The sequence below is a fragment of the Neofelis nebulosa genome, chromosome 8 (genome assembly GCF_028018385.1).
Source record: "Neofelis nebulosa isolate mNeoNeb1 chromosome 8, mNeoNeb1.pri, whole genome shotgun sequence".
Lineage (NCBI taxonomy): Eukaryota > Metazoa > Chordata > Mammalia > Carnivora > Felidae > Neofelis > Neofelis nebulosa.
The window spans coordinates 24,487,231-24,513,025 of record NC_080789.1 but is presented as its reverse complement, the minus strand read 5'-3'; the positions used below and the strand labels follow the sequence as shown (position 1 = coordinate 24,513,025).

Here is a 25,795-nt window from a genome sequence, read left to right as displayed (position 1 = left end):
TTGGGCTGCAGACTTCAAACTTCACATCGGCTTCTCTTTCTCTGCAGCTTTCGACTACTTCCCCTAGAATAGTTTTCCTTTTTTTCCTGTGTGTTCTCTGATCTTATAAAGAGGCTGATTCTTTTCCATTTTCCCCCCTTAGGTCAGAACTAACTATGTGTTCCTTCTATCCCAGAGGTCTCTACCCCAGAGGCAAACTAACATCTTACTGTCAGAAGCCCTTAAAAAAAAGGCAAACCCAAACCATGTAACTTCCACCAATCCCCACAAGAAGCAAAGCATTATCTCAACATCACTTTCTGGCACACTGCCCCTCCGTAGTGTTCTTTATGAAATAACATGAGCAGAGAGCCTGTCCACACATACCTGGGCTCCTCAGAAATGATACTAGATGCTAAATTTAAGGAAACGATGTCCCTCAAACTGCAAAGAAGTCTCACATATATGCAGAATTTTTCCTTTTCTTTCCCTGTCCATTTCCTCTACCTTTCCCCTCCTCATCACTTTCCCTTCTTTCTCCTTTTTGAATTTCTTTAAAAATGTTTTTTTTTCCCCATGACTTTAGGAGATAAAGGAGGAATAAACAATGAGAAATTTACCACTGGAAAGGTGGAGTTTTGCCTGGGGACAGAAGAGATGCATATGCCAACACCCCCTGACCTCTCTCAGGAACACTTTAGAGTTTTCAGTTCAGTGGAAAAAAGTAAACTTCCCTATTCACAACTCGGACTCGTAATTTCCTCTTATTATGAAACTATTGGTAAGATTAGTGTGATCTTCTGCATTAATGTTGAGATTGCATCTGGGCCTGAAATGCTACCTTTAGAAGTCAGATAAGAGAGGGGCACCTGGGTGGCTCAGTTGGTTAGGCTTCCGACTTTGGCTCAGGTCATGATCTCATAGCTCGTGATTCCGAGCCCTGCGACAGGCTCTGTGCTGACCGCTCAGAGCCTGGAGCCTGCTTTGGATTCTGTGTCTGCCTCTCTCTCTCTGCCCTCCCTTGCTCATGCTATGTCTTTCTCTGTCTCTCAAAAATAAATAAACATTAAAAAAAATTTTTTTTAAGTCAGATGAGAGAGCTTGAATATAGAATCTTGTAGGCAGTGATGGGGCAATGTCTTCCAGCTCCTCCCCTTCCTCACTTTCCCCCCCTGGCTGTCACCATGGTGAGATGCAAGGTCACTCTTCTGCTGATCCTCCTTTGACTGAATCTGCGAACCGCTTTTTGGAATGTGACCACTGTTGTGTTTTGTTGCTCTGCCCTAGCTGATCACACTTTCTTTGTCTTTCTGCTTGGTTTGGCTTTGCTACAAATTCATCAGTGTATACGCAGTGCATGTTGTAGACCCAACGTCCCTCCCTCCCCTTTTTATAACAGACATTTAGTAATTCCCCCTTTACTCCCTGGAATGAAATGTATATTTAATATAATCTTTCTACACATGTTATTTAAAACAATAAATATGAAGCTCTAAATATAAAATAAAGGGTACACAATGTTATTTTATAATAAAAGAATCTATTTGTGGCACTTAGGTGCTCAAGCACTAGAAAGTATAATGAAGCAATCAGGTGTTCATATCCTGTGTTGTTGAATCGCCATGAATGTTATAGCTACAAATGCAGATTGATACCAGTTTATTGTATTGGTGATGCAAGTACTGTCAGCACTGTTAATTTTGGTGACAGTGGTTTTCTAAAATGGCAAATAAATGTAGGTAAAACAAAGCACTACAGTGAGTGGTTGCATTTCTGGGAAATTCAGAGCATTCTGAAAACATACAAAAATGACCTATTTATGTGTAAAATGCAGTTAGAAGTTAGACTCAGACAATTTATATGTAGGTTTCTCACCTTTTTTCTTAATTGTGGGGGAAAACTTCTGTGCATTACAGGCAATCCAGTGTCTCTGTTCTTCACCTATGAAATGCCGGGAGATGCCCCATTGTGACAACTAACAACCTTCCTCAGATTTCTAAAACACCCTGTAGGAGACAGCACTGCCTTCATTAAAAACCACTGCCACGTTGATTGGGTTTTGTTTTGTTTTGTTCTGTTTTGTTTTTGCTAGACATCTCTGAATTTCATTGGAGATTTATGCATTTATCAGAAACCACTCCCCCACCCTGTCCAAATTCAGATGCCATTAAAGATGTGCTTTTTTTTTGTACTTGGGTAAACGGAAAAATCTGATATGCTGTGATCTTGTCACATCCCTCCTTAAAAACAAACCCTTCAAGGCTTCCCATCTGCTATGGAATAACATCCACATTTTTCCACCAGGCATTTAGACGCCTCCATATAACCCTATCACTATCTCCTTCTTCACACTCCCAAGGAAACCATAGTCCAGCCACCCACATCATTTCCATATACACCCCGCCCTTTCTCTCTTGCATGCCTCTTCTGAATTTCTCTTTTCCACCATTTCCACCTGCCTGACTCTTATTCTACACTCTCCATGTTTCCTATCTCTTAGATCCAGTCTCTCACTCCACTATGTAAATAGAATATCATTTGCTCTCTTTCAGTATATGGATCACAAGACATGTGAAGGCAGTATTAGCTTGCAGTTTGCTTATCTCCACAGTTAAGGAATGATGCAGCTTAGAATATTCTTGAGACTGTAAGGAAGAGATTTCCTAGGAACTGACATTTGTTCTTTTGCTTGATTAAAAATACAGATGTTCTCCAAGCCTGCAATAAAAGAAGTCTTAAAGTTCAGGCATTGCATGAACTGGGAAGCCTTCTCATCTTTGCTGAAAAGAAAAGGTAGATTTCTGGGAGCCAGTAGAACAAGGGAAAACTTGGGTTGTTTGTTTGAAAACATTTATAATTATTGTGAAAATATACTGTTTTTCATGAACTTTAGTTCTTTGATTATATCCCATTGCTACATTTTATTCTTCAAATGCTACCTGAGAGAAAAAGTTATGAGCATAAATGGTATAGATTCATTCTCTAACATTTTAATTAAAATGCTTCTTCAGTGCATTTGCTTTCTCTTTTGGAAGCTAGATTTAATGACATAGATCTCAGAAAACATATTGCTTGATGCTCTGTTTCTCTTCTAGGGCTGCTTTTAAATGTTGGTGCCAAGCTCTTGATGACATATTCAGGAAACAAGATGTGCTGCATACATGGAAAGAGTTTGGTAGCTCACTCACCAATGCTACCAATAGCTATTTACCTCCAGGTTCCAAAGATTATAGTGAGGAATTTCTGTCAAATGTTGGCATTTGGGGATGTTTGCAAGGAGCGGTCATATCAGCAAAGATAGCTCAGTGAGTGTCACAATGGGGCGAGCTTCCTTTGGTGGGGTGCCTACCTGTCCATGTAGAGCACCATGCCTCAGATGCATGGGATACGTGGACAGCTATGTCCGTACCATCCAAAGTTATACACTTTCCTTGTTTGTGATGTGTATTATCTATGGCCATCTCTTCTTCCTATAACCCCCTCCCCCACAGTGTGGGCATCACATGGACACAGATCTTTGCTTGTTCACCAGGGTATCCTGAGTGTCTGGCATGGAGTTGCCATTTAATAACTACTTGTGGAACAAATGACTGAGCAAGTGACCAGTTGGTATGGGACCAAGACTAACAGTGTGGAGGCAGGCCGACTTGGGCCTAATTCAAGAGCCCCCTCCTAAATCTGGGGTCCTTGGCTGGCTCCTCATTCTCTCAGTGCCTCAGTGTTCTCATCTACGAACTGGTGGCAAGAATTACGTGACACACCATATTAGTTTGCTAGTGTTGCCATAATGAAGGACCAGTTTGTGGGGAAGTTATTGTCTCATAGTTTTGGAGGCTTGGATTCTTACGTTAGGATGTTGGCAGGGTTGGCTTCTTCTGAGGCCTCTCTCCCTGCTTGTAGCTGGCGGTCTTCTCACGGTGTCCTTACATCACCCTCCCTCTATGCATGTCTGTATCCTAATCTCCTCTTCTTACAAGGACATCAGTCATGCTGGATTAGGGCCCACCTTAATGACCTCATCATAACCTACTTACCCCCTTTAAAGGCCCTATCTCCAAGGACAGTCACATTCTGAGGTTATTGGGGGTTAGGACTCCAAAATATGAATTTGGGAGGGGGACACACAATTTAGCTCATAACACATATTGTATTAGTTTCCTAATTCTGTAACAAATTATCACAAAATTAATGGCTTAAAACAATACAGATTTATTATTTTACAGTTATGGGGGTCAGAAGTCCTAAAATCAGTGTATTGGTAGGGCTGTGCTATTCTCTTGAAGGCTCTAGGGAAGAATCTGCTTCCTGGTCTTTTCCAGCTTCTGCAGGTCTTCTGCCCTCCTCAGCTCACAGCTCCATCTTCTTTCTCCAGGATCAGCAGCCTATTATCTTCCTCTTTCTCCCTCCCTCTTTGTCTCTGACCTCTGTTTCTGTGTTCATCTCTTCTTCTATGACTCTGACTCCACTGCCTTTCTCTTGTAAGGACCATTGTGATTACACTGAGCCCAAACTTAATTTTAATCACCTCTGTAGTCTTTTTTTTATTTAGGGCCAATATAAGGTCAATTTTATTACTTTCTTTTAATTTAAATTTTAATTAGCTAATATACAATGAAATATTGGTTTCAGAAGTAGAATTCAGTGATTCATCACTTACATATAACACCCAGTGCTCATCACAAGTGCCCTTTTTAATATCCATCACCCATTCTAGCCCATCTCCCACCCACCTCCCTCCAGAAACCCTCAGTTTGTTCTTTATTGTTAAGAGTCTTTTGTGGTTTGTTTCCCTCTTATCTTTTCCCCCTTGCTTCCCATATGTTTATCTGTTTTGTTTCTTAAATTCCATATATGAGTGAAATCATACGGTATTTGTCATTCTCTGATTGACTTATCTCTGCCATGAAAGCAACATATTGGTAGATTTGGGGGATTAAGGCATGGATCTCTTTGGCAGGGAGTGGGGAGTATTATTCAGCCTGCCACACATAACATATAACACATAACATATGTGAAAGTCATCACAGTGTCTTACACTTAGTTAGCACTGACAAATATTTTAAATACTTGAATAATGTGAGAAATTTTAAAAGTATGGAAGCAGTAGAGGTACAGGTTTCTTTCACCTCTCCAATCACATTTTTAGCTTTCCTGTAGAGTATGGTGGGCGAAAACATGCACGGTATTTTGATCTACAGAGAAAATTTAACAATTTATATATAAAGAAAAAATTCCAGAAGAAAATTAGCCAAAATGTTACCAGCAATCATGTTTAGGTGGTAAGATTATTGGTGATATTTCATTTTATATATATGTGTGTGTGTGTGTGTGTGTGTGTGTGTGTGTGTGTATAAATTTCTGTATTCTAGATCTTATATGAGAGCATAGCACTCTTAGAATCACAAAGACTATTTTAATTTTAGAAAATCTGTGAGTATTAGAGATGTATTTATATAAAACTATTATTGGAAAATTGTCTATGAACCCATTTCTTTTTGTTATTTAGATTTATTAAGATCTCAGAGGTTGACGAGAGAACCAACTGTTGCATTTTGTCTGCATTACTCTTTCAGGTAACACTTTATGTATAGCTTTCTACAGTAATGGCCGTTCAGTCAGGAAAAAAAAAAGTGCAGTGGCTTATCATATTCATAAAACTCATAGGTAGGAAAATCGCGCGGGACCTTGATGAAATAGCATAAGCCCGTCTTTCCTTCACTGGCTGAACCCCTGCGGCATTTTCACCTTGAATATTCAGCAGGATCTCTTTCTCCTTTAGACTCCGGAAGGAGTTTTGCAGATAGGGAAACTGAGTCTCTCATCATTAGTAAGACTGTGTTGCTAGTGAGCTGCGAAGCCTGTCTGTTTGACTCCAAATGGTTGCCTTAGGTTACCTCATCTCTAACTAAAGTTTTCCTCTATTGCATGATGTGAAGTATACCATATAATGAAAGCAAGAAATAAGTTGAAGACTACAGAACTATAGTGTTGGCAGCTCTTAGAATTTTGGTTTGACTTCACTGAAGAAGAAAGGAACTTTTATCTGAAATACAAGACATTTTGAGATGCAGGGATGTAGCCAGGGGCCTTTGCAATCTACTAAAGGTTCTGTTTACTTTGAAGGGTGGACACCCTTGTTCTGTGTATCAGACGAGTCTAATAGTTTATGCAATCTGGGTAGATGAGATCTCTGGAAAGCCTTCTCTGAATATAAGGCCAGACTTTTCACTTTTCTTATGTTCCATGCACCTCTTGCTTGTGCTTTAAAGACAGGAGGTGGAAGAAGAAGAGCCTTCAAGAACAGTGCTGTTCATGTTTTAGAAAATAAGCAATTGGAAAAATTAAATTTTTGCTTACTATGGACATACTTTTTCAGTAATACTATACCTAAAATGAAAGCTGGTGGCATTTGTTTTAAACACCTGTAATTTCTTTATGATTTTAAAGCATATTTGTAAAATTAAAAACTTAAACAACTGTGTAGTGTTTTAGAGTAGGTACCTGATAAATTTAATGAACAATCTGGTTAAAATTCTTTTCTGATATATACATTAAAATAATTTCATAATGCATTTGTCATCATTTAATGTTAATTACTTAACATAAGAAGTACTCCTAACTGTAAAATTCAAATTTGTGTACCAGTGTTGTTTCCCAGCATCAAATACAATGTTGGTCATATAAATTACCTAAGACATACTGGTGAAATTAGACAATTCATCTTTTTGCTTAATTCAGTTAAAAGTTCAGAATTACTGCTGCCTAATTTAGACTTCTGAAATAACTTGTTATCTCCTCTACTTGTAGACTGGTATAGCGGAAAGAACATATTTATTTTGATTTAAATAAGTGTGACTTAATCTTCTTTCTGCCGCCATTAGCTGTGTGAGCTCAAATAAGTTAATTGTTTAAGCCTCCATTATATCGTGTGTGAGGTAATAATCTTTCCTTGTAGGGGTAACGTAAATGAGGAGTAAATGAAGTAGTGTTTATAAAGAATTTACCAATAGTGGCCAATACAAAACTGACCTCAATAAATGATGATATAATGATAATTTCTTCTGAAAATAATAAGTATCCAACTACTGTGGAATTTAAAAGGCCCATCTTAAATGATAAAAGCATTTGAACCCATAATGATGATAATATTAACAATAACTACCATTTATTACAAGATACAGTCTGCTAGGCATATGCTAAGCACTTTAGGAAGTAATCCACATACTTATCTTTCTGTTTCAGTGTTAAACATGCAATTTATTGCTCTTCATTTCACCTGTTTCCATTTTCAGGGTTTGCTCAGAACCACACTTCCACACCCCAAAGCGGAACGTTGCTATGCTCAGTATGAAATCACTCAGCTTCTCCCAGGCATCGAGCTCTTCTCGGACAGATACAGGGCTGACATTTGCTCTGTAGTTGCAAGTCTGTATTACGTTATACGTGAACTGCACTTTGCTAAGCAAAATCTAATAGTAAGTAGTGTGTAAAATCAACAAATCTCAATTCACTCTGGTATTTTTGCCTTATACTTTATGCCATTCAGATTTTGCTGATGGTCTCTCAGTCGTCATTTAACTCTTTAACCCTATATTCAGGATGTTTACCTGTAGCTCAAAATGAAATATATTAATTCATATTCCTTCTTTGACATCATTGTTTGCGTTTCATTTTGGATACAAAGTCAACATCTGTTGGGTTTTTTTCTCTTTTTATTCTATTATTTTACCTTTTTCCCCCCTCTTAAGACATTTGGGGAAATTGATTTAGAATGTTTCCTGGTCTTAAACAGAGCAGTCTAGTGTACATGTAACTCATTGCATTAAGTCATTGCAGGTCATATCATTACCAAAGCTGCGAGTATTTCTTTGTTGAGATAAGTTGATCTTTGTGTTTCTTGTCTTCTCTCTGTTAAGGGTACATCTAGATGAACAGCTGTGAACTGAACAGATTTTAGCTGTGAAATAAAAGACAAATACTTCTTAATATCCTAAGACATTCAAAACCCTCATGCAATTCTCTTTTCCTTTGGGGAAATAAGTAACAGTGTAGATTATAAATTTGAAGTTGGTTGCACTTAAAAAATAAATTAGTATTTCTACCTGTTGGTCATTATATATTTTTTTCCTTTATTTCATTTTTCCTATTTTCTTCTCATATGCTCTTTCCTCTACTTTTGTATCTCTTCCCCACCATATTTGTTTCTTAATTCCTATTCTTTCTCTTTTTCTCGTTCTTTCCTTTTCTTCCATAGTTTTCATACCTACTTTCTTTTTTTCCTATATATTTTCTATTCTCTTGTTCTGAATTCATTCTCTCTTCTTGTAGTGAAAAGATTTATTGCCCCCTGATATGAGTTATTAAATTATAAAGCCACGTATTAAAGTGAAGATATTGATAAATGCTTTTAACACTTGGCATATTTGGCAAGAAATTGTTTATTAGGAAAAGATAACGAAATGGTGCTCCTCTCATTGTTAAGGGGATTCATTTCTGGATTTAGAAAATAGTTCTATCCCCTGGGTAACCTTTAGCTGCCTAGTCATATTCATATATAATACATATCACTGCATTGGAAAAGAAATGAGACTTTTTTTCTCTGAAGCTTAAGAAATTGAGAACATTTTTCTGAATAATTGAGCAATTGGCAGCAATAAAGTGGTGTGTTTTTATTCCTTACTAAAGAAAAGAAACAACCTAAAAAGTAATAGCCAAATCTTATTGTTTTGTGCTGCATTAATTGTAGAAAAAGATATTGTGTTATGTTTGTTGTGCATAATTGTAAAAAAAAAAGTATTATGTTTGAAATCATTTAAGACCAGTTCTAAACCATTTAAAAAGCTATTGCTATTAGCAGCTGCCAGTTGACTGACAATTAGAGGTTCCTTAGCTGAACTTGCACCATGTAAACAGTTTCTATTCTGTATTATACTACCCTCCAGAAGAAGCCCAGTGGGTAAAGAGACTGCTGTCACATATAAAACTTGCTATGAGACCTTTTGCTGTGGAATCATGGGAAATAGTTTGATAAATAATGGGGATCCCAAAAGTCCTCTTTGCTCTATCTTTCTTCAGTGGGGGAAGGGCCCAGTTGTAGGAACTTCAGTTTTCAGTTGAGATCAGAAGCTGTTCAGAAGTCTAAGCAAACACCTGTCCCCTCAACATCTGACTCTGGCCAGATGGTGGCTGGGATCAACTCAAATATTGATAGTTTGTAAGCTTTCACTCATGAGATTTCAAGAGGAGTTGAACTTTGGGGTTAATTCTAGGCAAATAAAAATATTATGTGAAGAGTACGTGTGGGTAATCAGTAGACTATCTGCTCTGTGGAAGCAAGGACTGGTTAGATTTTGTTGTCATTCAACAGTGCCTGACACATAATGGGCATGCTATAAAATACTTTTTTGCTGATAGAGATATTCCAGTTGAAGACAAATAGCAGCAGCCATTGAGATGAAAGAGTTGGGGACATGGATGTGAGTTCCTTTGCTTTGAATTTTGAAGTTATTTGATAGCTTATTTGCTAGAATGTTTCTCCAGGCCTCAGTGATTCATATATATGTTAAGTTAATTTTTTTCAAGGAAGGTAATTGGTTGGATTTTCACTTTTCCATGCTTAAAGACATTCAAAACCTAGGTTTTGGGTACCAAGCGGCGTCTAAAAGTCCCCCTGGTGGCACTTTTAAGTTCTCATAAAATCATGAAGCTTATGCTAGGCAGATTGTTTCATTTATGCCAAATAATAGAGGATCCTAGCATGACAAAATCAATTGCTCTTTTACATAACATCTCCTACATTAAATTTGGCTACATTTTATTTTTAGGTTGTTAACTTGATAAAACATGTTCTAAATCAAAAATGTTTTTACCATTGGTAGGTTCTGCCTCTCCTTGCATTGTATCAGTATTTTGTTTCTGGAATTTGCCAAGACCTAGTCAGAAATCTAGAAGCAAGGATCCTTAAGGTATGTCACAAACTTTTAAGATATTTGATATCCTTGAACTATGAAATATTTTCATAAATGAATTTGGTTCTAATAGTCATAATAATAAGCTGATAATAATATGGTGTACTGACATAAAAAAAAAAACCCTGCCTGTTATTATAATAAAGTATGAGAGAGAGCTAATTAGAATGGTTAGATCGTTTTATGCTTGGACCATGGTAAGGTGAGGAAGAGCTACACACAGGAAAAAGGCTCACCCAACATCAGTCAGCCTGGAAATCACCACTTCTGAAATGTTGGTCTCTGGGTGGAGACTAATGAGTCAGTTTTCTGAAGTTTCTGTGAACTTCTTGCCAAGGATCTTTATGTATATCATGATATGTGAGAAGTTTTCATTGCATAGGCAATTGACATGACAAAACACACAGATGCTGAATTATAACTAATTCTGTAACCTAGAAGTCAGGAGAGGCTCTCTGCCCTCAAGAGTCATATGCAGTTGGCTCCAACCCCATGTGCAGTGGGTACTTCAAGCACCTCATTTTCTCTGCCCATTTTCCTACTTAGCTGTGGTCATAGTCCACTTCTGCTGAATCCATTTTGTACGTGGATCACCTCAACATCCAGCAGATTTGCTCCCTGTTCTGCACCTCCTCATCTTGACTATGGAATTCAGCCCTAATTCCCATTTTACACACACACACACACACACACACACACACACACACACACACTCACCCACTTACACACAGACATACACAACACAGTCACCCAAGGCCTGTCTTTTTGTATTGGACTTAGTAAAAATTTGGAACATAGGAAAACTTAAGTTGAGGCAAAAACAAACAATTTAAAATAGAATGTTTGACATGTCTGAGTTTAAAATATATCTTAGCCAACATCTCATGCTTTCGCCTCTCATCCCATGGCTTAATCAGATGTGTGCTGGTAAATGTTTCACACCTCACTCTAAAAAAAAAGCCCTGATTTGTAGCATTTTCAGTTTCCATGGTACAAATATTCCCCCTACGGCTGACTTCAGCCTACCAACAGGGCATTCCTGAATGTGGAATTGAGACAAGATGTACACAATTTCCTCTTGTCCTTGGGAGTAAGTGGGCTCCAACACACCACTGGCTTACCCCTCCTTGTCCCTTTTTGGAAATACCTTCTACCCTTCTTCCACAAAGCTTTCTCATTTTATAATGAGAGAAAATTAGACTTCCCTTTGAGCTCTTCTCTCTATCTGGATCCCGTCTCTGGGCTGTGTTTTCAGACTCAAATAGTCCATTGCATTCTATTTCTAAATAAAGACAATACCTTCCCTAAGAGGAATTCTGGTGCTAACTATTAAGAGACTATATTTTAACTCAGGAATAAATGATTTTTTATCAGCATGAAAATTTCTGGATCACTCTTTCTGACCTAGTGAACTCTTAAGAGTTCTCCTGCTTTTGATTTCCAGTGACACTTTTTTTAAAAGCTGCATATAACTTTTCTCTCTCTGTCTTTTCAAGACAGTGCTCTATTCAAAATTGCAAAATTCTTGAGGTTAGGGCCTGTATCACATTCATCTTTTAGTTTCCTATTGTATATTGAGAAATAAATTCATATATTGATATTCAGTAATTAATTGTTGAATTGAAATTAAAATCTATAGACATTTATCAAGGGCCTACTGTCCATACTTTTTAGTGTTTAGTGGGAACTCACCTAGAAGATACTTGGTAAACATTTATTGCTTTACCTCTGAAACACTTATTGAGTATCTCCTATATAAAAGCACTATGTTAGTAGCTAATTAAAGAAATGCAACCCATGGTTCTTGCTTATAAGGAAGTGAGAGACAGGATGTATACACAAAACAATATCATGTGCATCTGCCCCTTGACTGTTTCCAAATGAATATGATGAGCACTGTCTTCTGCGAAGTTTGAAAGAGGGAAAATGGCTTTGGGTCTCTTGATTTTACTAAGTAGGTAAGATTTGGTGAAGAAAGCAGAAGTAACTCAGCGGGAGAGAGGAAGAAGGGAACATTCTGGGCAGACAACAATGTGAAAGATACGGAGATGAGACAGCATCGACTCTAAGCGTGCAGTGGTGGTTGAGTGAAGCCAGAGAGGAGGTTTTGAGTAGGGAGAAGGTTGTATGAGACTCCCAGAGGTGCATGTTGTGGTCCATGATGTCCATGAAGGGGGCCCAGTCCTGACTTCCAAACTGAAGCATAATGTGGAGGCTGAACAGTGAGAGAAATGAGGAGATTATGAAATCAGAACTAGGTAACAGTTTTATTCTGGTCTGTCATTTAGAGGCAAGAGAAGCATGGAAGGGTTGCAGTGACCGTTAGTAACGTGTCAGAAGGAGATCCGGAGAGGCACTGAAAGATAGAATCTGGACCTAAGTTTTTGATTAGCTAAGTTTGTGTTTTATTGGATTGTTAGCACTTGCAAACTTTTTGTACTAGAGTAGCTTCAAAGCCAGTGAAGAACTGTGGACTGTAGTCTGCAGCCTTGGGTGGAGAGGTGGAATGAATTGCAGAATCTTGATCAAAAGAAGGACATGATCAGATGTATCTGGTAACAGTGTCAGGAGCAGAGCAAGATGGAATGGTGTCTTGGTGGCATAGTAGAACAATAAACCTGACTAGGGTTTTGACAGAAACAATGAAAAAGGGCAACTGATGCATCATAGAGAGGAAGAAATGACAGCCTGTTTGAGTAGAGTTGGCCTGACCTTTCTGAAGTAAACTGGTGTCAGTGAGTGGGAAGAGGGAAAAGTCATAGTCAGGAAATAGCAAACAATACTTTCTGACAAGTCAAACAGCAATAGATCAAGCTGTTCAGTTTCGGTTGTGCACTAGTGTTTTTCAGGGAAAGCTTTAAGACCTCTTTATGATCAGCCAGTCTGGCTTCACTTTAGAACTGCCAACATTTTGAAAGATTTATTACTCTCAACACATCCAGCATTCACGGGACGGGTACTGATAGTTCTGTATTTGTGTGAGTGAAGGGTTGATTTAAGGGTAGTTCTTCCATCTGGCTTGTTTATGTTCACACCATTGGCCATTTCTGAAAATACATGTTCATTATTATTGCCATTGCTTTTTCAAATGGCCAGATTGGTATGATGAACTGAAACCAGAGGTAGGCTTCGCAGTTACAGGTAGTTCACGTTACAGCCTTCTCACAGCCAAGACCAGAAGAGACTAACCTTGCACAGCATTTCCTGCAAGGGGTAAGAAAAAAAATGTTCATCTAGAAGTCTAAAAGAGCTCATATGACTCCCTAATTCCTCCTTTGATATTATATGGTACTGGGGAGTTTAGAGCCCAAGGTATCTTAGGCAAGAACCAAAGTATGCAACTTGATAGACAAGCAGTTTTCTCTTCTCCATTGAAAATATTCTCCCAAACCTTTCATGTTTTATTCAGGTTATTGTCACATCTTATTTACCCCGAACTTACCTTCTTTTTATTTCTTTAAAATTTATATAGGTTTGAGATTCCTAGGGTGGTGCTTAGTGGAAAAGAGATAACAAGTGTATGTGTGTGTATGTGTATTATATGCATATGAGCTTCATACAATTTTTTATTTCATTCCCTGCTTGCACAATTTACTCTTCTCTATTCTCAACAATCACTGGAGTTTGCAAGATGTAAGTCAGGTTAGGGCCATGCCCTGTTCAAAATGCTCTAATAACTTCTTATCACACAGAGAATAAAATTCCAAGTTCCTACTCTGGTCTACAGGCCACCATTCATAACTACCTCCTAACCCTCTTCCTCTCTCTCCCTAAACTCCTGCCACAAGGCTCTTCCTTGAGCACCCCAGGACTCCCAGACTGCTCCTATGGCCACATGACTTTTGTGCTTGAGCTTCTTCAACAGATTTTCCACATGTCTCTCTCTCTCACGTCATTCCCCAATTTTTTCTTGTATGTCTTCTCAGAGAAGTCCTCCTTGACTGGAATGTTGAGAGTAGCATTTTGTCATTACCCTCCATCCCTTATAATACTGTGTAGATCTTCATGTATCATTTAAACTTAGCTAAATACACATCCGGAAGGAACGTAACATCCAAGAGGGCTTGGTACATAAGAGGTGCCCAATAAACATGTTGAACGATTGAATGACTTTGTTCAGGAAATTTCTTCCCATAATTTCCTGATTGAAAGTCTTGCTGGATAATATTCAAATTGAACCACACACAATGCATAGTCACCAATTGATTAATTTTAAGGATATATCTTTAAAATTGACAGTGTCCATTAATCATGGGGACAAAGCAAATAGTTGTCTCTACGTTGATCCATTGTAGAGTTCATCTCCTGGTTTGTTCCACTTTGCTCAGAGTATTAAAGAACATCAGGAGTGTTTTTGTTTTGTTTTTCTTTTAAGCCACAGTTCACTATGGGAGCAAAAAATAACTTCAGTTATTTTTTTAACCCTTCTATGCCTGCTATGTTTTGTGTTTGCCTCTGATGAAGTAAGCCACATCTGATAAATGTCCATTGCTTTGAACAATTGCCTGCTGTTGTTTATCAGCTTCTTGGTCTATTGCACATGTAAACTAGCTTATACACAAACACATACATCTCCATCCACTGTGTTTACCAAGCATTAGTTTAGACGGCATTGCCAGTATTAAGCAGAAATTTTGGAACTCAGAAAGTTGATGACTTTTCTCTAAAATTGTTATTTTGTAAGTAACACAAATCATTTACTTTAAAATCTCACTTCTTTTTCTTTCCTTTAAAGATAGAAGTCCTTACAGATTTAGGATTTTTTTCTGAAGCCTTTTATGAGATATCCCAGATTTTTTATGGAAAAAACATGCCTTCCTCAATACCTGCAGGCTGTAAAGCTACTGGAAAAGTGAAGGTAAATCTGCTGTTTGATTCAAAGCCATTTCTTTACCTCTTGAAGGCTACATTCCTAAAATTTAGGGAATACTTCTACAAAAGTGTATTTACAAGTCTCTGGTACTGCAAACCTCTTTGTTAAGCCTGGTTATAGCTAACAGCAGGCTTTTACAAGTTTTCATTTGTCTGGAATGGAAGGGTGTCATGTGGGGGAGTATGGTATTGGAGTCGATTTTTACAATGGAATTCTGTCTGTATGTTATGGACGGTCTCAGTAGACACATTTATCAGCCACTACCTCTTAGACTTTGGCGTCTAATCTTACAATTTCTGGCTAATGTTGTTAGTCAAAACAGTCTCTCCTCATGTTTTATTTGGATTTTTTTTTGATTTATATATTGTATACCAAAGTGTTAAGCATGTTTTGTTCAAATTGTGTTTGGAAATTAGATAATTGAAACATCCTTGAAAATGAATACTGGCATTTATATTTAAATCCGAGTGAGCCATTTTTCCCACTATTTTGGGTTTCATGGGAATCACTGAGTGATCTTGCAGCAGCTTGGACCCTTGTGATCCAGCAATAAAGGAAATAGGAGGTAATAAGTCAGTTTCCTGGGGGAGATTGTATGCGTGAGGAGTGAGACTGGCAGACACAGTACATACTGGTGACATTCAAATTTGGAAGAACTAAAAGAAGCTGGGAAATAGGCTGTAAATTACTTGTAGCAACCGAAATTAAATATACGTACAATGCATTCATTACTTCAGTGTATTCCCCTAAAATGTCACTGCTTATTTCTCACTATGACTGCTATAGCATTATAATTTGTTGTTCTAGGGCAACTGTGAGGTTATCTCCTAAGAGAGACATTCAGTAGGCAATACGATACATCTGTGTGTATATGTATATACATCTCTATCTCTATCTATCTTATCTATCTATCTATCTATCTATCTGTCTGTCTATGTGTCTAGACAAAGACGAATCAGTCGGTGTTTTTGCTCATTGTCTTGGCATGAACTAACTCATCTTCTTACCTGGGTTAAATTGACAATATTTTCTTGCTTGCTTCTCAGCCAACAGCCTTTCCTGATGTAAATGGTTTGCATTTTGTTATTAAAATTATATTTTAATTTATTTTTTTGAGTGCCTACTGAATACAGGCACTACTTTAGTCATGGGGATAGACCAGTAAAAAGATAAATGGAGATGTTGCCTTTTTGGAAGCATGTTACTATTGGACAGTCCAGTGAAGAAGACGAACAATAAACACATTAAGCACATAAAGATATGTCAGGTGATGATGTACCATGAGGGACACCCAAGCTGAGTTGAGGGGACAGACAGTGATTAGGGCAGTGGATGGCTATTTTATTCAAGGTGGTTTGGGAAGTCTCTCTAATAATGGAGTTTTGAGGGTGAAAGATTCGAGGGAGGGATAGGAATAGGAGGAAGTACAAGGGCAGAGGCCCTGACAGAGATATCTGCAAGATGTGGTTGAGGAAAACCAAGGAGGCAAAGTGGAGCTGGTAAAAGAGAGAACAGTCGTAGATGGTGGGACTCAGGAACTACAGTCATATAGGACATCTTAGGGCTTGGTGAGGACTGGCGTTTACTCTAAATAAGATGAGAAGCCTTATAGAGTTTGGAGCAGAGGAATGACAGGATAAGAATTACTTTCCAAAGGACCACTTTGCCTGCTGTTTGGAGAAAAAACTGCAGTTGGGCATGGGTATAAATAGGGAAACCAGTTGGAAGGCCTTTGCAAATAACATGAGTGAGACATGACAATGGTTGGGGTAATAGTGGTGGAAGGAATGAAAAGTGGTCTCCTTAGTAGAGGTGGATCCTGGTAAATTTGGGAGCATTAACATAGAAATTTAAAATCATGAGACTGGATGAAATCAGGTAGGGCAGAGAGAGAGAAATAGAGGTCAGAGGACTAAACGTTGGAGTCATCCACATTTCGAGGTCAGAAAGATAAGGAGAGAAAAACTAGCTGGGTAGAAAGAGAAATAAAAGAGACTTTTTAACGTTCATTGCCTTCACCAAAACAAACAGTATGAAACTCATCTTTATAGGTAAATTCCAACTTCATTTTTATTATCTAGTTTTCATGAGAGAAAAGTATGGGTGAATTGTCTTTCAATAGATTGTGACTTTAAATTTTGTATTCTCCAAGTTAATTTGAAGCTTTCCAGCTTCAATTGGGAACTTAAAAAGTGTAATTAAAAGAGGAAATGCGTTCAGGGTTTATAATTAAAATAGGTGCCAATGTTATTAGGCTGCAGGCTAGTTATTTAAAGAAAGGATTAATTAATTAGATTTTAGTTGTAAAAGAAGTAACTGAAAAAGTCTTACAGATTACTACTGGACTTTTCACAGACTAAAAAAAATTCTATCTTTTAACATGATACTCATATTGGGATTCTGCTCTTATCACCAAATCTAAGTCCATCATCAGCTTTCTTCCCATTATATCAACAAAGGTCTTCCCTTGGATTCACCTATTCACTTTTCAGTGTATTAGAGAAGATAAAAAATACCGTCAAAAAAGGGAAAAATTGTTAACAGTTACCAGCACTTTATTCCAGTAAGAGCTATCTGTGATGTCTTGGTTTAGGGGTCCCTCAAATCCCTCAGATTCTAGGACAAGGATTTGGGAGCAAGTAGTATATTTGGGAAGTGATATCAGGGAGAATGGTGAGTGTGTGGTAAGTTACATAGGGAAGGGAGGAGAACTATTGCAGAGAGTATTAATGAGTCACTGCGTGGACAATCAGGCCCTCAGAGACCAGGGAAAACGATCTTGCGCTCATTGGATTGGGTTACTCCCTGTACTTCCAGCCTCTCCTGAATACTCCTGTGGCCACAGAATGCCCTCAAGCAAAGGCATACAGGTGTTTGAAGTAGGATACTGTCCATCAGTGAGTAACCTATCCATAGAAGCTTCAGGTGTCTTCCAGATGACCCAGGGGATATGGGCATGGCATCAGTACTGGCATCTTTGAAAAAGGGCCTCTGTACCAAGAGGAATGCATTCTGCACAATGATACAACCATCTCCTGTGGCAAATAAATGGAATGTTTCCTAATGTGGCATTATATTTAGAGCCAAACATATTGACAGGTCATTCACAATAAAGGAAAAGAACCACAAAAAGAGTTATTCTAAAGAGTAATATGATTTTACCTCAAACTGGCAAAGATTTTTCTAAATGCTAATACTCATTCTAATACTCTTATGACCCAGCAGTTCTGTTCCCAGGAATCTATCCAAAGGGGATAGTGAGAAATACAGACAAAATAGTCACGCGTGTTATTTAAACTAGGGCTGAATGGTGAGATGGGGGTGGGAATGTGTCCCCCTGATGTCTAACAAAAGGAAAGGAGTTATTATGATGCATTTGTAGTGTAGAACATTACTTAGTTATTAGATTGAGGTTTACAAATGACTTAATGACATGGAAAAATAATTATGATGCAATGTTTAATGAAAAGGAATACAAATACATATTTATATAATTTTTTTTTATTAAAAAAATTTTTTTTAATGTTTATTTATTTTTGAGACAGAGACAGAGCATGAGCAGGGGAGGGGCAGAGAGAGACACACACACAGAATCTGAAACGGGCTCCAGGCTCTGAGCTGTCAGCACAGAGCCCGACGCGGGGCTCGAACTCACGGACCGTGAGATCATGACCTGAGCCAAAGTCGGACGCTTAACCGACTGAGCCACCCAGGCGCCCCAATATAATTTTAAAATACATCAAAAAAATTGGTAGTAAAGACATCAAAATATTAACATTGACAAACTAAAAGAAGTTGACTTATGTGTGACTTTTTTACTTTCTTCTTTATTCTATACTCATCTCTCTGACTAGAACATGTATTGCTTTTATAATAAAAATTACATCTAAAATACTTTTAGAACACATTAACAGTTTAATTTAAAAAAAACAATACTTTTGTGTCTAACGTTAGTGCTTTATATATTGACAGATATTTCAATCATTTGACTCAGGAAAACCTCTTACTAGTAAAGAAAATTTACAGGTAAGGATAACAATATTTTATAAATGTTGGATACTTCGTAAGGATAATTTTGAGTCATTTCAATCTATTTGGTAAGTATAACACTTGTTTTTGAAAATCTGCTATGTAATTAATATGCTTTTCTATTTCTAATAATGGGGTTGGGCCCAAGGTAGTATCGGACCCAGACTGCTCTGGCTTTCAAATTGAGCAAATATCGTTTATTGCTTGTAAGTTTTAAATTATATATGTGTATTCATTTTGTTTATATAGCCCTGTCAAGTATCTAACTTTAATGTTTATCTTGATTACCTTGGTGGGAATAGCTGACTTTGATTATAAGAAAAGGATTTTGTGTGTTTTGCTGGTAGCCCACTTATTCATTTCTGCTTTTACTCACATCCTTTCTCCAGTCTGAGACTGCCTCTCAGTCAGTGGTTTTCTTCTTTCCATTTATTGAAGCATTTTTTAAAAATTATAAAAATAAAAAATTTTTATTGAGCTATAATCGACATATAACATTGCATAAATTTAAGATGTACAACACGTTGGTCTGATACTCTTATGTCCTGCAGTATGATTCCCACCATAGTGCTGGCTAATAGAAGGTTGTCATGTGACATTTTCATAAGCAACTCCTCTAACTTCCCAGTGCTCCTTGCAAACAGAGGACTGGACTCCCCATCCCAGCACATCTGTTCTTGTCACTAATTGAATGATTGGGGTTTAAGCTTTTGATAACCTAGTGGCATTTAAATATCTTTTTGTTTGTTTCAAGTTTTTATTTAAATTCTAGCTAGTTAACATATAGTATAATATTAGTTTCAGGAGTAGAATTTAGTGATTCATCACTTACATACCATACCTAGTGCTCATCATAAGTGCCCTCCTTAATACCCATTGCCTATATCTCCCAACCCCCTACCCCTCCAGCAACCCTCAGTTTGTTCTCTGTAGTTACAAGTCTGTTTCAAGGTTTGCCTCTCTCTTTTTTCCCTCCATGTTCATCTGTTTTGTTTCTTAAATTCCACATATTGTTGAGATCATATGGTATTTGTCTTTCTCTGACTGACTTACTTCGCTTACCATAATATGCTCTAGCTCCATCCATGTTGTGTAGCATTTAAATATCTTGAAATCATTTTTTAAAATCTCAGGAGTATTGTCATTCTGACCACTAGAAAGTGTTAGGGCAGAAGAGTAGTAGTGCAGCCATTGGTAAGGGGGCTACAGACCCCTAAAGGGTTCACACAACCAGGTGATAGTGCAGAGAGACAGCTGCATGTAGTTTTAATTTTTTTAAGTGCTAGGAAACAACATTCTGTTTCATTAAGTAAGCTATTTTTATTAAATAATGTTGAGAGTCATTTACGCATAATTGCTTTAGTTTTGTCTTCCATAACTTTGATAGGAAATATATCCTATCCTTTTATTAAATGTAATCTTACTACTTTCCCATTAGTGTTCGTGTTATTCCACAAACTTCACTTTTAATTATGCTTCAGATGATTCATTGTTTTCCCTTAAAATTTGTTTTGATTTATAAGCAACTTGCCTGAAATGAAAGAATTGGTATCAGGAAGATATGCACACATATTCATATTTCGCTTCAGTGTTCCAAGACCTTCAAAATTCAAGAATATTTCTTCCCAGTCATAAATTCCAAGGCATCCGAAAAACACTTCCCCGAAAGGAATGTCTGCCTGATCATTTCTTTTGAAACAAAAAGAGACTGACAGTATAATGGAAAACTGATTTCTATTAGCTAATTAATTAAAACAGAACTGTTGATCTGCTGAAGACTCTTCAGATTACACTTTATATTTTCTGTACAGAGGGAGAGAAAGGAGTAGTAAATAGCATTACTAATTACGCTTCTTTTGATCCTCAAGTGTTTGTGTGTAATTGTCAAGACTCATTAAGACGCTATTTGCTATGGAGAAAAAAGAGAAGAGAAACCTTCTCCTCTGCTCTACACCCACAACCAATCTGAAGTTTCTTCCCTAGATAGAGAATGCCAACCATGTTCCTCGCACACTGTTTGTCGCACCCTCGGGCTCGGCACTGTTCCATGTCTGGCTCTTCCGCATGTATTGATTTTCAGCCTTTAGAAGATGTTAGGATGGGAGAATGAACAACAGATCTCTCCACCGCCACTATTGCCTCAGACTCTCCCAAACACTGAGGTTTTTTCTTTGTAATTCATATAAGGCAAATAGTTTCCCTCTTTTCTAGAATATATAGCCCCAGCACCTGAGATTATTAATCAACAAATATTATTAATTCAACAATTTTTAATAAGAGTCTGTTGTGTGCAAGGCACTCTTCTGGTGTTGTCAAATAAATACATTAGTCAGTCAGCAACAGACAAACTCCCAAGTCATCAGGAAGCTTGTATTTTAGGGGAAAAAAACTAATAAGAAACAAGATGTATAAGTAAACATTATACTTAAGTAAATTATATGGTAAGTTAGAAGGTGATCCATGCTAGGGAGAAAATAAACCCAGCAGCACATAAAGGGGATTGGGATCATGGGACTAGGTTAGGGAGTTGTAATTTTAAATGGGGTAATCAGGTTAGTCCTCACTGAGGAAACATTTGTGAACAGGTAAAGGTACAAGTTTAGGACATCTGGAAAAAGAGCCATCTAGGAAGAGGGTACAATGAATGCAAAGGCATTAGGGCAGGGTTGCCTAGCTTGGTGGGGGACATCTTTGTCAGTGTGACCAGAGCCGTGTGAATGATGGGGAAGCAGTAGGAAACAGCATCAGAGAGGTAATGGGGCCAGTTTGAGAAGGGCCTTATTGGGCCTTTGTAACTTTGCTTCTTCCTCTGAACAAAATGGGGAGCCACTGGAAGGTTTAGAGCGGGGCTGTGGCCTAATCTACCTGTTTTAGCTGATCTGTTGAGCCTACTGTGTGCTAACTACTGTTCCAGTGCTGTCAACCTCAGTCATATTTTAGTGTGTGTGTGTGTGTATGTGTGTGTGTGTGTGTGGTTGTAAGGTAACTAGGAATACAGTTTTGGACATGTTGAGTTTGAGGTATCTCTTAAATATCCAAATGGACTATTTGAGTCAGAAGCTGATTTGACTTCAGAAGAGAGATTGGAGCTGGAGAGAAAATTGCAGGATTTCATCTGCATTTAGATGAAACTAAAACCATGAGTCTGTTTCAGATAATCTAAGGGGAGGGAGTAAAGAGAGGGAAAAGGACAAAGACGTGGGACACTCCAATGCTGAAAATACAGGAGGGGTGACTGGGTGGCTCAGTTGGGTTAAGCCTCTGACTCTTGATTTCGACTTAGGTCATCTCATGGTTGTGAGTTCGAGCCCCATGTTGAGCTACACGCTGACAGTGCTGAGCCTGCTTCAGATTCTCTCTCTCTCTCTCTCTCTCTCTCTCTCTGATCCTCCCCCCTCTCTGCCCCTCCCCCCCCTGCCCCTCCGCTCTCTCTCTCGCTCTCTCTCTCTGCCTCTTTCAAAATAAATAAATGAACTTAAAAAAATATGGGAAAAGAAGAGGAACCAACAAAGACTGAAAAGGAATGACCAACAGTATAGGAAAGAAACCAAGAGAATGTGGTGACTTCTAAGAGAAGTCACTTCTCTTCTAAGCTAAGAGAAACATTTTCAAAAGAGGAAGTGATTCGGATGCCTGAGTGGCTCAGTCAGTTAAGTGTCTGACTTCAGCTCAGGTCATGATATTGTGGTTCATGAGTTCAATCCCCACATCAGGCTCTCTGCTGACAGCTCAGAGTCTGGAGCCTGCTTTGGATTCTGTGTCTCTGTCTCTCTCTAACCCTTCCCCTGCTCGCACTCTGTCTCTCTCTTCCTCTCAAAAATAAATAAACATTAAAAACAATTTTTTAAAAAGGAAGTGATTAATAGTGCCATATTTTGCAGATGAATCAAGCACCATAAATCACTAAGTAAAAAACATGCATCTTTTTTTCACATTTAATAGCTCTGAAATTAGAATGCATTTTATGGTTGAGAGCATGTGACAATTTAAGTGGTATATAAGATAATGATGTCTTAGATTAAAAGTAACATGGCATATGAGGACTAAGAATGGAACACTGGTTTAAGGCAAGTGTAGGCCACTGGTGACCTTGGCCAAAGAGTTTCGGTGTAGGAGAGGAGTGGGTTTAAAAGCAAATGAAAGGAAAAAGTAAATAAATAAAAGCAAATGAAAGGAGAGAAATTGGAATATTGACAATTCTTTAGATCATTGTTCTAAAGGAGAGTGAGAATTTGGACAGTAGCTGGAAAGGGTAGTCAGGGCATAAACAGTTTTTGTTTTTTTAAGATGGAGGAGAAGACAGTATGGCTATGTGCTGATAAGAATGTCTGTGGCAAGAGGACATTTATGATGTAAGAGAGAATGGCTGAGTAGACCAATGCAGAAAGGATCAGTGGCCTAAGTGGCAGGATGCTTGGGTAGGTGGGAGAAATGGAGCTATAGGGTCTATATACACTACTTTGGCCGCCTCAGTTTTCTCTGTTAAGTAGAGGAAGCGAGGTCATTAGCTGGCAGGAACATCGGGGAGGAAGGGTTAGAATTTAGAAGCAAAAAGAGCATGAAATTGGTTGTCTAGGAGAGAAGGAGTGTGAATGGACTAGGAAAATGTAGGACGATGACCAGGCAGCACTGAGGTTTGGTCAGGAACTTCAAGTGGGACCACTTAGTCAGACTGCATGATTTTCTTCAACCTTCTTCCGCAGCAGGGTGCACACCTAAAGAAGGTTCAACACTGGATTTTACCAGGGCTGTGGTTGTGCCAAGGAAGTATATATACAAAGGAGAGGGCCAGGGAATTGAGGGTGTACATGGGCGAGATCTAATGACTGAGCACGGAATCTAAACTGGGTGGGTAGCATGCTTGTGTACCCATTCTCCTGCTCCTGTCCCAGTACCTCTAATTCACTCATGCTAAAGCAGAGCAGACAAGTGTGCCTGGCTGATGAACTCTTGTGGGTTCTCTGTTTTAATGAGATGTCCGCTCCCTTGCTCTCAGCACCAGGTTTACTCTCTTTCTGTGGCAGGGCTGGGCTATTGAGGCACAGATCACAAACCGGTGGGGAAAGGCAGAAGCACTCAGAACTGCTGGGGTACATCTGACAGTATACATCTCTTGCAATAGACCTGCCGTGTATGGTAGGTACCTCATGTCTATAGTGTATTCCTTCATCCAACACCAAATGAGGAATGCAAAAAGGGATGAAAACTAATAATATCTGAAAACAATACTTTACTGATTTGCCTTTTTTTTGTTTCATTTTTTAAGGCACTTGATGAATTAATAAGTAAAGGATTGCCTCTAATTCTGGTTACAGTTGGCCAACCACATCTCCTAAATAAGTTTTCTTTCATTAAAGCCTACTTTTTAATAAGTGTGGCTGCAACAATAAATTGTGTCCCAGAAAATTCAATGAAAACAATCTACCATGGACTTGTTTCTGAGAAGAGTAGAGCAAACTTTCAAAACTTGAAAGGTAATCTTTTGTTTCATTTTTGGCTTCTCTTTCTCCTCTTTCCCCAGCTATTCCCACTCCACTCCCAATAATCCATATGAACAATCTAGTTTACATTCTTCCATATTGTTCTCTAAGCACACTTAATGACACACATATGTGCCTATGTTAGGTATATGCATATCCATTTCTGTCCACATATATCAGTATTCATACACTTTTTCATATATATACATACAAAATAGGATTCATCATTTATTTATAAAATGATATATTTTACATTTTTCTGCATCTTATGTTTTTTATGCATAAAAGCTTCACTAAAACCACTTTAAGGCAACTGCTTTGTTTGTTCTGCTATTCTGGTTGTGCCGTGTTCTACGCTGAATATCTCACGGCTTGTTCAACCATCCCACTATTGCTGCACATTCACTTTGTTTCTAGGAATAGGGCTGAAGTGCTGCATATTCTTATCATATAGTATATATTTCTATAGGATGAGATACCCATGGATAGGATTTATAGGTCATAAGTAAGTATTTCTCAACTGTATTGGATATTGCCCTAAGATTGTTTTTCACCGTTAAGTTTGGTGTTAACTGGATTCTTCATTGATGTTCTTTATCAGGTGAGGAACTGTCCTTTTTATTCATGGTTTGTTGAGTGATTTTGTCATAAAAAGGTGCTGGATTTTATTAGGTGCTTTTCCTGCATCTATTAAGATGCTTCCATGTTTTTTGGTTTTTATTCCATTGATACGGTTCACAACATTAATTGATTTTTGAGTGTTTAAGCCAACCTTGCATTCTTGGGCTATCTCGCATTTAGTCGTGGTGTATAAATTCCTTTTATATGTTGTTGGATTCTGTTTGCTAGTATTTTGTTGAAGGTTTTTATATCCTTATTCATAATAAGTATGGTTCTGTAGTTTTCATTTCTTGAAGTATCTTTGTCCTGTTTGGATATCAGAGTAATATTGACTGTTTTAAAATGTAACTTTTATTATTATTCAGGTATGATGAGGTCAACAGATAAGAGGATGGTGGCCATTAAAAACAGAGTTTGTTATTCAGTTTTCCAGGAGGAGGAGCAGGTCATTATCTGGGAGGGGCCACACAGAGAATCACCAAAGTCACTCAGAGGCAGAGAGAGCAGGAGGACAATGTGGATCACACTCTTCCTAGGATCTCTCATGTTCTGAAATGCATCCCAGCGTTCTTCCATGCCAATCTCCAGGCATTTATTTTTGATCTTTGTCTCTCTCTCACTTTCTCTTTTAGGGGAGAAAACCCAGCCCCAGATCTTTCTGCTGGGTCTTTCCCAATTCTCAAGCCCTCTTTCATACTCAGCTGACCGTTTGCCCCAGAGCCCCTTAATTTAGGAGAAGAGCCAAGTAGGTAGTAGTTGGAAGAAGAAGGAAGTCAGATGTGTTCAATTCCATGCTATTTTGGACTTCCTCTTACCCCTTGACAAACTTAGTCTCCTTAGGTGGG

The 25,795-nt window shown here is 38.1% G+C and overlaps 1 protein-coding gene across 5 annotated transcripts in view; it reads left to right on the top strand.

The window, feature by feature from the left end:
* Positions 1-25,795, top strand: part of CFAP54 (cilia and flagella associated protein 54) — a 288,646-nt gene that overhangs the window by 166,476 nt on the left and 96,375 nt on the right. For all 5 annotated transcript variants that reach the window (XR_009265430.1, XM_058741709.1, XM_058741710.1 and 2 more), the window contains 9 exons: positions 566-760; positions 2,685-2,772; positions 3,075-3,284; positions 5,486-5,552; positions 7,272-7,454; positions 9,858-9,944; positions 14,683-14,805; positions 18,793-18,846; positions 24,116-24,323. Coding sequence is in view for 4 of the 5 variants with exons in the window: in XM_058741709.1 (XP_058597692.1) it covers positions 566-760; positions 2,685-2,772; positions 3,075-3,284; positions 5,486-5,552; positions 7,272-7,454; positions 9,858-9,944; positions 14,683-14,805; positions 18,793-18,846; positions 24,116-24,323 (1,215 nt within the window). In the remaining variant the exon portion in view is untranslated. The remainder of the gene's footprint in view (positions 1-565; positions 761-2,684; positions 2,773-3,074; positions 3,285-5,485; positions 5,553-7,271; positions 7,455-9,857; positions 9,945-14,682; positions 14,806-18,792; positions 18,847-24,115; positions 24,324-25,795) is intronic.